General features: G+C 38.1%; 1 protein-coding gene across 4 annotated transcripts in view; it reads left to right on the top strand.

Moving 5' to 3' along the window:
• Nucleotides 1-15,572, top strand: part of ARID1B (AT-rich interaction domain 1B) — a 455,213-nt gene that overhangs the window by 176,860 nt on the left and 262,781 nt on the right. For all 4 annotated transcript variants that reach the window (XM_024122602.3, XM_055087421.1, XM_055087420.1 and 1 more), the window contains exon 4: nt 5,709-5,819. In XM_024122602.3, coding sequence (XP_023978370.2) covers nt 5,709-5,819 — 111 coding nt within the window. The remainder of the gene's footprint in view (nt 1-5,708; nt 5,820-15,572) is intronic.

The raw sequence follows: 15,572 nt of genomic DNA, 5'->3' as shown, positions 1-15,572 counted from the left end.
GCCACGGCTCACGGGCCCAGCCGCTCCGCGGCACGTGGGATCCTCCCGGACCGGGGCACGAACCCGCGTCCCCTGCATCGGCAGGCGGACTCTCAACCACTGCGCCACCAGGGAAGCCCAATACTTTTTAATTCATAATATTATAATTGAATGTTTTGGAAGTATCCCACATACAAAATACTTAAGATTCATAATTTTTGAAAAGGGAATTTAGGAGAATAGGTGGAAGCTTAGGATAATACCTTTAAAAGTTAAAATTACATCAAATCCTTATGATAGTGCTTGAAGCTTACAGTTGTCTGTAGAGTACAGTTAGGGTGGAAATGAAGATGTGTCCATCACGTTGAGATGCTAGCAAAGTGCTCAGACACTAGCTGTGCAAATTGCTTAAGATTTTGTTTCCTCATGGTAAAAAACAAGATGATAGATAATAGGGACCATCTCCTGGGGTTATTGTCAAGGTGGAGTGTGCACAGCACCTGTCACGGAGCCCTGCCCGCAGTGTCAGCTGTCCTAGTTAGTACTGTTTCCATTAGGGCGCTCCTGAGGAGGCAGGGGGGGTGATTGGTCCATTCTCGAAGTGGATACTCTATAGGTTTATATTGTTTTCTTTTTGGAAAGGATATTTTAAATTTATGTATCTACAAACTAAAATAGGTCAGTAGCACGGGAAGTTTCTTGGGCAGAGTGCTGAGTTCATGTGACTGGCAGCCCTGTGTGGCCAGCAGGCATTTTCTCTGTGGAGTTGATTGCACCCTCCTCTCCACTACAGTGTCTTACGTGCCAGGACCCTATCTGTTTCCCATTAGTATTTGGGATTGATGATAGGAGTTTCCAAAGCAGGAAGAGAAGAGGAGCGAGAACTTATTCTGACCTAGATATTGTGAGATGTTATGAGGCTACTCAAATCCTCGTCACCTCACTTTAGATTATTGCAGTAGTAATAAGTACCATCATCATTCTCTTTCTAGTACATCTGTACTTGTGATTATTGGAAAAACCTTTCTTAAATAACATGAGAGTCACCACATTCTAGATCTCGAAGCCATAGTGGCTTCCTGTGGCCTTTGTCTCAGATCTGAAGCTCTCTCTGCAGGACTCTGAAGACAAGCAGCGTTTGCTAGCTTCTTGGCTTATCCTCCCCAACCCCTTAGTACCACAACTGTTTGTTTGTCTAAATTGTTTTCTCCTGTTACTATCTACCAGTCCTCCCACCTCTCCCCTGGTCTGAGTTTGCTGCCTTCTGTACTGTAGTTGGGCACACCCGGATGCCAAGGTAAGCATCTTTAGCCAGGTGATGCACTGTGAGTGTTAATTGACACTTCTTTTGCTGAGAGCACTTTGCCAGCCTCCATCAAAGTTTTCAACGTACCAGCCCTTTGGCAGAAGTTCCCCTTGTGGAGAGTTACGCTACAGAAGTATTTCAGCTGAGGATGTATGCACAAGGATGTTTATTATAGTGCTGTATGAAGTAGGGAAAGACTGGGAACAACCTAAATGTCCATCAATAGGGACTGGTTAAATAAGTCACAGAACTGACTAACACAATACTGCGTAGCAAAATAGACTGTGTACAGCAAATACGCTTCAGTTGTTTTTAAAGGAAAAAGGATTTAAATTCACATTTTTACTTGGTTGTGCATTGAATGATTATGGAAAGATAAATAACCTACTAGCAGTAAGCTTTGTGGAGGGGATCCTGGGAAGTAGGAGACAGTCTTTCTTTTCGTTGTTTATCTCTTTGTATCTTTTGAACTCATACCATGGGAATATTTTTCCTTTTCAGATTTTTTTATAAGTGTCCTTGACGTTACTTACTTACTTACTTACTTATTTATTTTGGCTGCGTTGGGTCTTTGTTGCTGCGCGTGGGCTTTCTCTAGTTGAGGCGAGCGGGGGCTACTCTTTGTTGCGGTGCGCAGGCTTCTCATTGCGGTGGCTTCTCTTGCTGCGGAGCACGGGCTCTAGAGCGCAAGCTCAGTAGTTGTGGCGCACGGGCTTAGTTGTTCTGCCACATGTGGCATCTTCCCGGACCAGGGCTCGAACCCATTGGCAGGCGGAGTCTTAACCACTGTGCCACCAGGGAAGCCCTGTCCTTGACATTTTATTCTACATTTTCTTCATAGTCCCATGTTGCCATTAGTACTTAATTCATTTCATTATAAAAGAAAACAGAAGTACTCCTGCTCTTGGCCTTTACACTAGAGCCAGGACATAGTTTTGATCTTATCCTTCCTTACAATAGCACAGTATAACTAGTGTTTCCTTCCTGGTCATCCTTCACACTGTAAGATGTTAAGCACCCAGTGAAGGGACTGGTCCATACAAGGTATTCAATAAATGTTTAGACATTTTTAAAAATAAATTTATTTATATTTATTTTTGGCTGCGTTGGGTCTTCATTGCTGCGCGCGGGCTTTCTCTAGTTGCGGCGAGCAGGGGCTACTCTTCGTTGCGGTGCGCGGGCTTCTCATTTAGGTGACTTCTCTTGTTGCAGAGCATGGGTTCTAGGCACACGGGCTCAATAGTTGTGGCTCGTGGGCTCAGTAGTTGTGACTTGCAGGCTCTAGAGCACAGGCTCAGTAGATGTGGCACGCGGGCTTAGTTGCTCCACGGCATGTGCGATCTTCCCGGACCAGGGATCAAACCCGTGTGCCCTGCATTGGCAGGAGGATTCTTAACCACCGTGCCACCAGGGAAGTCCCTAGACATTTATTAAAAGTAACATCTAAGTGAACACTTCTGAAACAAATGTGTATAAGCCCCATCTCAAGCTCTTTTCACACGTTTTTTGTTTTGTGAGTCAGTCTCCGTTTTACCTTTGATCTATAACATAAAGATGGTTAAAACCAGAATCTGTCAGTGGTGAAAAACTTGTGAGTGAGATGAAGAAAAATAATACTGATAAAGGACTCTGAAAGGATAAACCACGCTTCCCTTGTGTGGCTCCTTTTGCGTTGTACCATTATCACAGTGTGATGCTCTCTTAAATAGTAACAGCTGTGTATCTGTCACAGTGACAATCTGTGTGTGTGAACTAGTGTGCAGGCTAGTGTGCACTGGCTTAAACTTTTGAATATCAGAGACTACAGTGATGTGTTAAACATGAAGGCTGTGCTTAGTTGTTGTTTATAAAATATGGTGCTGAACGTATTTCTTATTTTCTAATACAGACATTGGCCTCTTGTTGTCTGTTAAATTACTTATTCCTACCTACTTTTCCTGAGATGAAAATAAGTACCTACCAGAAAATAAATATAGCTCTGAAGGGGAAAAAGCTCAGGTTTGTTATGATATATAACTTTTACATCTTTATTAAAGCTGCCAAATGTAGACTTTATTAGTCCCAGTGTAAGTTATATATAGATGATGGTTGTTTTAGGTTAAAACTTGGTACCTTTTCTGGATGTTCTCTCAGTTAAATTAATCCTTATGTTCAAACATAAATTGAAGCAGAACAAGTTCCATTTTCAGTGATTCTCACTAAATTTTGTTTTGGTTTTATTTCCAGCTGTATTTAATAACTGAAAGCCTCTTGTGGTTAAGAATAGTGTTTGAGATTTTGGTGGAATCTAATTATTTAAAAATTTTAAGTCTTAAAAAATGAAATGTAAAGTCATAGTAAAATTTCCTGATGGCTTTCATAGTCTGTTAGTTCAGTGTTGCTTATTTTAGAGCGGACAGTATCCACATTAAAATGTGTATTTACTGTAGTTGTAACGGTCTTTTTCAGCTCGTTTAAAAATCAGTTCATTTAGTCACAAAGAGAAAACAAAAGGAAATTTAAAAGGCTTATAAGCATAGGGCGTGTGAGCCTGTTCCTGTTTCTTAACAGTTTACTAAAACAAGTGTCTAAGCACTGCCCGTAAACCTCGTGTGCACATGTGTGTGTTTGAGGCACAGGTGGGGGTCTGCTAGTTTGTTTGCCCATTGCGAGACTGTTCTGCTCCTTCGTGGGGGGGTTTTTGTAACAGGGTGAAGGTCCCTGAATGGAGGCCTTGTTCCCAGCTTGATTTTGAAGTCCTCGCTGTTAATCTGAAGGAACCTGCAGGACATGCAGCTGGAAGTCCGTGTGACAAGTGAAAGTCTGGGATCCAGAGCAAGTAGTGTGTGTGTGTGTGTGTGTGTGTGTGTGTGTGTGTGTGAGAGAGAGAGAGAGAGAGAGAGAGAGAGAGATTCCCCCCACCCCACCCCACCCCCGAGTCTAATTGTTACCCTCTGCCAGCAGCCAGCTGAGGAGCTACCCTTTTAAATATCCTTGGGCTGCCTGTGCTGGGAGACCTCACCTAAATGTTATCAGATAAAAACCTGGACAACTGGGTGTAATTCTCTTACTAAAGTATAGTACTGATGGGCATGCTGCACTGCTGTTAGAGGTTAGATATCTTGATTTGTTGTTTGGGGGGTTTATGTAAAGGGAAGAAGAGTTGCTTGGGAAATGCTGGATTGTTGGCATGCTCTTTGCTTCAGAGCCTGTTTGAAGGCAGGTTGCACCAACACTTGGCCAGTTACGTCTAGTTTGTACAGCTTGTGTACTTTCAGTACCAGCTATTGGTCCAAAGTTTCTTGGCTTAAGAAGCTGTGTCATTTTAAGTGTATACTGTATGAGAAAGGGGTGGGGCAGCAGAAGCTTTTTATAGGGTTTCAACTCATTAACATTAATTTTTAAAGTAATATTTTGAGAATTTAACAGGGGAAGTAGAACTTGTATATTATGTTTCTTTAATTCTAACACATACTTAAACTGACAGGGAAGAAGGAGAGAATTTTATTTTTAAGTGATATTTTCCATTCTTTTTTTTTCTTCCCAATCAGAAACTGGTTCTTCAACTTTCAGTGCCAATTAAGACATGCTATAATAAGCATTTGACACTCTGTCCTGCTGTTTGACTTCGGGTGTATGGGGGTAGAATGTTTAGTAACTGAGCATACATAGTTAAACAGCTAGAGATCTGACATACAGTAAGTTTGGTGTGGTATTTGGTTTATATTTCAGCATAATACTGAAACCATGCAGAATTCCTCCTGGAAAAGTGTTCAACAGGATGCCAGAAAGGCCGTGTTACTGATAAGTTTCTCTCCTTCAGTAGGTTTTTTTTAGTGTGTTTTGTTCCCCACTGCTGTTTTATTCTTTATTGTGGTTCTTTGGTAACTGTGCCACGTGAACATGAAATTCTATACGTGAGTGTTTATTGGTTTTGTAGAAACCCCAGGATACTGTCAGCTTAATAACTGTTGTTTTGTGGGTTGCTGAGAAGGCATATTAAAAGTCAGTTGATAATAAAGTTTTCATTAATTAGTTTAACATTTTCAAGGTAATATTAAAGACGGTTCAACCAAAATCAGAATTAAACAATAACATGAGCTTTTGGTTTGCTCTGGTTTAAGAGAGTTTGGTTATAGCTGGCTTTCTTTCCCTTCTTTTACTGACTGTCACCTTCCTACAGAACTCAAATATGGTCTTTAGGTTGTATGGTTGCATAATAAATTTAATTGTTAATTATATGTATTTTTGCTCTTGATGATTCACTACCTTTTTGTATTTTATTTTTGCTTTTGAGAAAGTGTTGCAGAAATGATAATTATAACATAGATGTCTGCTTAAATGTAAGATGAGTTGATACTTTGTGATAAGCCTTTGCTTCATCTTGATTACCAAAGAAGCTTATAACTCATTGAGATATTTCTTTATATTTGTGTTTGTTTAGGATATGTCTCAGGAAGGCTATGGAACTAGGTCTCAACCTCCTCTGGCTCCTGGAAAACCTAACCATGAAGACTTGAACTTAATACAACAAGAAAGACCATCAAGTTTACCAGTAAGACTATTAATGTACTGATTTGGGAATTCATTGAGTTACAGATTTCTAAAAAGAGCATTTGTTTTTGTTTATTCCACTTTATATTGAGACTTGGGGGAGAAGCTTATGGATTTCAGATATATTTGTGATTTATTAATTTTTATTTTACAGTTTCCTTCTCAAAGGAGCTGTGTAGTCCTGAATAAGTCTATTTCATTTGTAGGTGTCTCCGAGTCCAGTGTTGTAGGTATCTCTAAGTCCAATTGGAAGCTTTTATTTGGCTGATAGGTGTTGTGTCAGAAAGGTGTTTCTGTTGTACAGTTGTGCTTTGCATAGCCTGTTGCTTTCTGGTAGTGATTCAGAACAGAGGTATCTGTATAGGAGTTACATGTCAAGGAAATTCCCATTTGGCAAAGAATGAGATAAAGCATCCAGTGGTAGTTTGAATTTCTTCTGGGACTTCATGTAATGAGAAGTCACCCAATCTTTTTTCACCCAAAAGAAAGTATTTTTGTTTAAAATTGGAAAATACAGCTTATAAGTATTTCCATTAGCAAATTATTGGGTATATATTGACTAGAGTAGTAGCTAATTTATAGGTTACATGTTAATGCCCTTAAATAGTTCACCTGTGCTTAATTTTCTTTTTTATCCCGCCATGGGCAACCTCATTTAAATGAGATATTCCTTATAAATTCAAAGAATATATTTGTGCAAATTTTTATATATATTTTCTTGTTAAAATATTTTGATTTGAAGACATTGTTATTGCTTAATCTCTATTAAGAAGTCGTATTTAAGACAGGATCTCAGACTAGCCATGATTTTAATTTGAATCCCAAACATGTTTACATTAAGTAAGATTTATTATGTTACTTCTAAACACTTGAGAACCAGCATTTGTAAAGAATGTTTTACATGACATTTGGCGCATACCATACCATTTTTAAGTTATATGTAGCCGTAGAGTAGAAGGTAAGTGATGGCTACAGGATGTGTAATATCTTTGAATCTGATGCACATGTATTTGAAACTCTAATTTTTACAGCTTTTATTTCTATGGTGGGAAGTGGGTAAAATTTACTGTGGTCATTTTTTAGTCACATTGGAATATTTATTATCTAGTTATTTGGTTTTTGAAGGAACGAAAAAGGTAATGGACTCTGTTCTAAGCTGTAAGCTTTTTTCTCCAGCAGATAATTCACAGCTTGGTGAACATGGTGTGTGTGTGTGTGTGTGTGTGTGTGTGTGTGTGTGTGTGTGTGTGTGTGTGTGTGTGTGTGCGCGCGCCTGCATCCTCAGATGCACGTGGATGCTGTTGATAAATGCCACATTTGCTGAACATTTGGAAATTGGCTTGTGGTTTTAGGGAATTGAAATTGACTCATGGGAAGGTGGGCAGTGGTTGACAGTGAATTCTACTTTTTTACCACAGGATTTTTAGTGTTTTAGATAAGCCCAACTTTTTAGGTTTGTCATTGGCTGGTGATGTGTACTGTTTTACAGGTTGAAGAATTTGTGAAAGATTGATACCGATTTTCTACATAGCTATAAGAATAGTTTGCAACCTTTTGCTTTCTTCATATCCATTTGAACTTCTGTGTCACCTACTAGGCTATGCTTCTTTTCATTGCTCTGCTTCGGAATCAATGGTTGACTTTCAGCTAACTGTACAGCATAATTAGGGGGGAATGAAGTGTGGTAGTCCCAGAAAACTGAAGAGTTCTGCTTTGGGATGGTGCCAAGTTGGTTACTGGAAAAGGAGCTCAGAGTATTTTAGGAAGTGAACCAATATATTCTTCAACAGTTTAAGTCTTTTGGATTGTTCTATTTGTATACATATAATGGCTAACTTTATTCTTTAATGTTTATCTTACTTCCTTCCCTAGGGGATTTAAGGTTGCTCATAATATAAATTTTCTTACGAAGCTATTAAAAAAAGAAACGCCCTAATTGGTGGTTTCTTTTTGGTTTTGTAACTCACAGATAAATAGCATGCTGATTTTAATTTTGATTTTAATTTGAATTTCAAACATGTTTACATTAAGTAAGGTTTATTATGTTATTTCTAAACATTTGAGAACCGGCATTTGTAAAGAATGTTATACGTGACATTTGGTGCATACCATACCCATATACTCAATAACATTTCAATAATCTTTTTTTAGAGAGGAAAGTTTCCAGGTTTTATGCTGAGTACATAGAAGCATCAGTTACTGAATAAAGGACAAATTGGAGATTGGATGGTTGTACCTACCTAAACCTCCTGCTCCCAATCTGTTAAGATGAAAATTGGCTTTATTTAAATGAATTTTAGTGCTCCACTTTTCTTTCAACAGGTTTTGTTTGTGTAGAAAGTTTTTCTATATAGAGTTTACAAATATATTTTTATTGATATAGACACTGCATCAATATGTTATATAAAACAAAGGTAATTACAGTTTTGGGGAGAGATTTGTTGGTATTCTGTGTGGCTCTAATATGTATTTTACTCTAACTTGGATAAATTGATTCTGTAAGTACCATGAAACTGTATTTGTTATCACAGCTGAATTTATTAGGTCTTTCGTAGATTTCTGCTGTGTTTTTTTCCTTTTCAAGTGTTAGTGATACAAATTTTGTCTTTTTACTTAAGGTTAAAGGCAATCCATCATATTTGTAAACTCTCGTTTTGTAATTTTGAACCAAGGAAATTGTGGGTCTTATCTGTATGTTTAAAAATATGTGGTAAAAATGATTCTAATGTATAATCAAGTCTTTATCCATTATGTATGTGACTGTAAGAAGGAAGCTTCTTAAGTAGTTGTTTCTTAATTTTTTGCTTAAGTTGAGTTAGATTGATAGAGTTTGTAATGTTTTTCTGCATGTGGGGCATTTTTTGTAGTGTATTTTTGTTACACAGTTAACTTTCCATAACAAGAAATCAAGGCATTTTCTTATGCTAGATCTAGAATTTGGTTCTCTCAGCAAGTTGTCCTCTCACCATTGTTTAAATTGGTATTTGTCTATATTTGCATTTCATTAAGTTCTTGATGATCTTCAGTAGCTAATGCAGTTGTGTTTTCCATCTGACCGAGTTCTTCAGGTCATCCACATAAAGCCAATGACTGATAACTTAATATTTGTCGTCTTGTTGTCTTGGTGCCATGACCAGTAATATTTACTTTTCACTTAATGCACTCAGACCTAAGCTCAGAACAAATCTTCCTTAATAATGTCTACTGCTTTCTATACCTCTTAATCATATAGCCTGCTCCCTGTTGAGGTTCATTAGCTTACATATGCTTGGTGTTACCATTACTAACAAATCTTAACATATAGCATGTGATATAAAAATTAGCTTGAAGAACTGACTCTATCTCCTTGGAATATTATCACTTAAAAGTTGAGCACATTCTATAGTTTTCTTCTACCTCTAATATTGATATGAAGTGAAGCCATCATTAAGTAAAATATACAGTGGAAGGTCTAAACAAATGCTATAGCTTATCAGCTCCTTTATTTTATAAACATTGAGTATAGCTCAGTTTGCACTCTGACCCTCAAAATATGATTTAATACATTTTTTGTTGAGTCTTTTTTAACTTTTTCATCTCTTATGGCATTTACTAGTCATCCTCTTATTGCAGTTACTTTTATAGTTGTCTTGCCTCTCCCTCTCACCCTCAACAGACTAGGATCTTTTCACAGTATTTATTATGTTTTATTCAGTAAGTATTTTCCTAATAGAATTTATGTAAGAATTTTTAAGTACATTCTTCCCCTAGTTGCAGAATTTTCTTTTAATTGCTTACAGGGTCTTTTCCAAGGTATTGAATTGACATCAGGAGAGCCTATGTTCTCCATATGCTACTGATACTAAAGGATTGTATGAATGTGGTATCTGTATTGGCAGGGTGGTTTTATTCTTAAAACTATTTTCTTTTATTATAAAATGACATTTGAGTTTTACTTTGGTAACCTTAAGCTTCAAGAGAAGAAAGAGTGGGCACTTTTGTATAATTAATCTAAAAGTAGTGTGAAACATTCTTTTCTTAGTAATGTATATTTTTTAAGGAAAATATTTATTTATTTAGGCTGCGCAGGCAGGATCTTCACTGTGGCATGCGGGATCCTTTAGTTGCGGCATGTGTGCTCATAGTTGTGGCACGCATGCGGGATCTAGTTTCGCAACCAGGGGTCGAACCTGGACCCCCTGTATTGGGAGCACAGAGTCTTATGCGCTGGACCACCATAATGTATTTTATTTATTTGTTTGTTTGTTTGTTTGTTTATTTATTTATTTGCGGTACGCGGGCCTCCCACCGCCGCGGCCTCTCCCGCCGTGGAGCACAGGCTCCGGACGCGCAGGTTCAGCGGCCACGGCTCCCGGGCCCGGCCGCTCCGCGGCACGTGGGATGCTCCCGGACCGGGGCGCGAACCCGCGTCCCCTGCATCGGCCGGCGGACTCTCACCCACTGCGCCACCGGGGGAGCCCTATATTTTTCATTGTAAAAGTAAATAAATTGACAAACAGTAATCATGATTTCAGTGAATACAGTAAATACCTGTTTATACATATTATAAACGTATAAAAAAGTAAACCGAAAAAAGGGTTTTGAATTTTTATTTTCCTTGTTCTAAGCAAATAGTGCTTTTTCTCCTCCAGGGATCTGAAGAGTTGCTGATACTCCTCAGTTTAGAAATAACTCGTTTTTTTCTTCAGAGAAAAACCTGCCACCGGTTTGTATTTCAGAGATAGCAGGTCCATTATTCTGTTTACCTAAGGTACGAAGTATGATCAGTCATATTCTAAAGGCCTTTGTGAAGGTCTATCAGGTCATTATAAACCTCTTTCTGACCCTTTCTTCCTTAAATAGGAAACATTTAAAGAGGTTGACGTGAAAAGGGTTTGATCTGTCCAAGTTTAGTAAAAACCCTAAATGTCCCGTGGAATAGTGCTTATGGCACTTGTATTGGGTTTGCAATTAGAAGGAAGTATTGAGGTTTAGATAAAACGTATTTCTTTTTCCCCTTTGTGAAAGGAAGGAGGTAGTATATGCTGGTTGTTCTTTGAAATAGAGGGTGTTAAACAGGATATTGGAAGCCTGAAAGAGAATGGTTGAAAAACTGTTATTACCAAGAATATTCTTTGGGGGTTAGGTATTAGCAACAGAGCATGCAATGATTTCCCTTTACTGAAAAAGAATACTTCTGTGTGTGTGTTTGTTTTATTAATCTTTAATGACACATGTTGGGTTAGGGGTAAATGGTCATGTACTTTGGAAGCATGTATGAAAAATGATACGTTAATAGGGACATTTTACGTGTGTGGATTTGATAATACAGTTCCTATGAACAATTAGAAACTATTGGAAAAGCTAGGTGGAGCAGTTTTTAACCGGGTTTTGCATTTACCAAGTTCTCAATCCATCTAAGAATACAAATTGTTAAGATGATCTTAACCTGTTAGTTGTCAGGTTTTTGCAAAAGTTAAAGTCTACCAGGTAAGAATTAGATGTTTGGCTGCTGAATGAACTTTTTCCAAACTTTTTAAAATTTGTACCTTGAGCTTGAATTAAGTGGTTGTCATTAAAAGGTTAAGAGTGTAACTGTCTTCTGTTGATTGATCGTTCTTAAATGATCCTGAACATTTAAAAAATTCTAAGTTAATAAAAGAGAAATTTAATCTGTTGTCCCCTTCTCTCAGTGTTCAAGCAGTGATAATCCCTGTGTGCAGCTGAAGACATCAGCTGTCTGTTATCAGTGTTTTCTAAATGTTATTAGGGTATGTTGAGTCTTGAAGTCATGGAAGTCTTAAAAAGTGGGCACCTGGTGAATGGAGCAGGAGGTCCTCTGAAGGATGTGTCTTGTCAGCGAGAGTATCTGCAGACACAGTTAACCATTTGCATAATTTTGAAACTGAAGGTACAGGCACACTTTGATATCTTGGAGAAGTGTTAAATGGAGCGTACAATATTCCGTTTCTCACCTAGGACTTACCGTAATTTGCAAATGTAATTTTAGTCTCTGGTCTATTCTATATGGAGACGACAGTTCTTTTTGGATTCAGTTTGAGAGAAATATGAAAAGACCTTACTTGAAAGTCCTAATTTAGGAAAAGTGATAGTGACTCTGACAGATGTTTATTTTCCAACATGGATTATTTCTTTAAGATGTGATATTCTGTAATTTTATCCCCCAGAGTATTTTTGTGATATTTTGAAAATAGAGGAAATACTTGAACCTTGAACAAGGTAAGAAGTTGTAGGAAGTGGGAAGGTATGTTTCTCTCTCTTTCAAAACAATCTTCCACTTAAATATTTGTTCTGTACATGAATGTTCAATAAAACCTTAACAGTTTGGATTTCTTCCAGGTTACAGCAGGCTAAATATATGGAAAGCTTGAATAAATTAATATTTAAAAAGAACTGTAGTTTGTTTTTAAATAACTCGAATGTTTGTGTGCAAAGTGTTTCTAATTTGAGATCTTTCAGTCCTTTTGAAATAAATGGGTACTTCTAAATTCATTATAGCTGAGATATTTGCTTAGTGGTGATGCATTATTTTCAAAAATTCATTTAATTTTTAAAAACATTTTAACCAAGCATACCTCCTGTAGACCTTTTTACATAATTTTCTGAAGCTTTCCCTCTAAAATATGGGGGAAATGAATTTTAACCCATTTTATGGGACTGTCAGTTCCAAAAAAAAAAAATAATGAAGGAGTACTGTAAAAAATAGACACTAGACAAAATTGGAGATGAAGAGAGGCTGAAGGCTGAAACATAACTGATTTTCAGGATATTGGTTTTGATAATAGAAGGATAACTATGATCTATAGTTGATAAATGAGGCTCATTAAGTAAGCAATGATAAATGCAGATATTCCTGGCTAATAAGAAAGTCAGCATACAAATTTTGCCATAATAAATGGGAGACTGGAAGGTTTTGACCAGCCTTTCGGCTCTTCAGATGACCTGTGTGAGGCCATGGAGCCTCCTCTGTGGCCTCACAGGCTGGGGTGCACGGAACTCCCAGGTCTGGACGCAAATAGCCGCAGAACCGTACCTGGACATAAGCCTCTTTTACCAGAGGGGCCGTCTCTGAGCACAAGGGGGTGAGCAGCAGTGTTGGGCTTGAGTACAAACCACACAGAGCAGCGTGTGTGAGGGATTCTCACGTGTGGGCATGGGGGCTCCAGTAGGACAGTTATGAACAGCGTAGCTCCTTCGAGTTTTAGTTTTAATTTTTTATGCTAGAACGAAAAAACGAGTGATGTTCAGAGAGGTACCTTTTCATATTTTAACCTGCCGTTTCTGTTTCTACAAATGGCAGTTCTTGGCATGTTGAGCCAGAAAGCCTCCTCCTTTTCTTCCTAGTGCTTCTCCTGTTCACTGGTGTCTAGAAGGGGTAGCGAGCTTTCTCCAGATTTTACGGGCATGGCCATTGTAAGACACTGAGTTGAATGCATTTTACTTTACATTATCCAAGTTAGCTGGGAAGTCAATTTTAGTTTGCAGATTTCCACTTTGTATGGAACTGAAGGCACACATCTGTAGTATGTAACAAGAGATATATAACCAACAGGAGCTCATAGTAGCATTTGTGGACTGGTTAATTGCTTTTATTTTTCTTTTGAACTGGAAGGAACTATTTTGAATATTAACTGTCAGTTTAGGAGAGGAGATAAATACATGTAGAGAAGGTTCTTACCTGAGAGCAAAAACTTCTATTTTTCCTTCACAATGTAAAATTTTAGAGGTGTCTCTCTCTTTCTCATCTTTTTTCTTTGCCTTTGCTAAATTGTAAAATAACTGAATGGTCTTGTTTTCCTTTGTTTGGGTCAAGAAATTTTAGCTGAAAATTGTTACTGTGTGAAAGAAGATTATTGACTCAACAAGCCTTCAATTTTCCGTGAATAACACTCCCACCCCCTAGCTTCAGGAACATGCCGTGCATGCATTCTATTTTAAAATACAGACTGTAATTTAAAACAGGCAGTTTGATGCCCCACTGAACTTTGTTTAAGCCTGGAATAAAAGAGGGGAAAAAAGCTTTAAGCCACAAAAAAGTGACTAAGCTTTCTCAACCACTTTTCTTCATAATGCATTCTATTAAAAAAAAAAAAGTTTCCAGGTACTATTGTTGTCTTTTCCCATATGACCTGCATTTTATCCAATGTTAGATTGTGGTGTGTGCGTTTTTTTCCCTTTATTTCATGACCGGGCTGCCATTGACTTTTGTAAGTGTTCAGAGTAGTGTTCGTTTGCAGTGGGATCTGCGCGCTGTGTGCCTCTGTGCACGTTGTCCACGTTCAGCGTGTGTGAGAACATTAATTCTAAAATTAAACCCATAGTTTTTAGTATTCACTTATTGATTGATAGCTAATTTTCTAGAGTTCTCTTGTTTTAAATAGTACCTGATTATTAGACTGGACTGATATAAATAGTTAACTATAACATTTTTTACTATCAGATCATTATAAAAATGATTCATTAGAAGCATTTTATATCCCTTGCCTTTTTCTCCCCCTTCTCACAGAAATGAAAGTGAACAGCTTATAATGGCTTGTATGGAAGGAATGATGACTTTGTTTTGATAAAATGATATGTATTGACCTGGAGACCTGTTGTAATGATGATGCTGTATGGCAGGCAGGACTAAGTCTCAGCCAAGGTTCTGGTCTTGAGCAATTCATGTCGCTTCTCAGGACGTGTGTGTCCCTGTCTGAAAAATGAATGTTAGAGCATGTTCCGACTCCCAGATTTTACATTAAAGGCTTTCTTTGTTGGTGTATAAGAAAAGCACTGATAAAATGAACTCTTTGCTTCCAGGAAGAAGTTGAATGAGAGAAGTGCAGCCATCTTGAAATCTTCAGTAACGGCTTGTGTATGCCCTTGGTGGCCCCTCTCCCATATTCTCAGGAGCCATTTGCTTTTGAACATATTTAAGGATTTGGGGTTGCCTAATTGAGCGCCTAGCCTTACTCTTTAGGCCATGCGGGAGCCGTGGGCCTTCTTGTGGGCTCTGTGTCTCCAAGATCTCAGCGACTGCAGAGGTTCCCCTCTCTCCCCATGTGGTCAGTTTGGGAGTCTGGTGTATATGAGTCAGGGAAGCCTGGGGAGAAGAAAAGTCCATGTGAGAAGTGAAAAGTACATATTCCAGGTAACTTTATGGCCTACCCCTAAAGTGGGGGGTAGAAAAGACAAATAAGGAAGCCGCAGGACAATGAAATCTTGTCTTTGTAATGCACAGTCTAATGCCTTTTCCTACTGGACCAGTGGGAACCCAGCAGGGACAGTTTTCTGAACCAAGATCATCAGGTGTGAGTGGATTTTAATTTCATTCTGGTGGAAGGAAGGCCCTGATGGTCTATACCTGAGGTCTCTATTTACTTCTGACACTCCAGGTTTACATTTGTATATTGTAAAGTAATTGCGTAATAACTCTGCTTTTTAAACTGAAATTTACCACCAGTGGAAATATTAGCAACCGAGGGACATAAAAACCACCATTTCTTTTTAATGAACCTAAACCAGTTTTAATGCCCCCTGCATTTCTACAGTTTGTTGCTGTGTGCCTTTTGTTTTAAGTCTTTGGAGCTCGCTGTCTTGATTTGGGTAGAATGCTATGTGGCAAGTCTTACGTTTACTTGTTATTTTACCTCTCTTCCTTTTTTTTTTTTAAAAAATTAAATATTTATTTATTTATTTGGCTGCACTGGATCTTAGTTTTGGCACTCGGGATCTTCATTGTGGTGTGCGGGATCCTTAGTTGCGGCATGTGCCA

Source organism: Physeter macrocephalus, chromosome 10, assembly GCF_002837175.3.
Source record: "Physeter macrocephalus isolate SW-GA chromosome 10, ASM283717v5, whole genome shotgun sequence".
Taxonomy (NCBI): domain Eukaryota; kingdom Metazoa; phylum Chordata; class Mammalia; order Artiodactyla; family Physeteridae; genus Physeter; species Physeter macrocephalus.
Note: the sequence above shows the minus strand (reverse complement) of the source record. Positions and strands in the feature narration are given on the sequence as shown.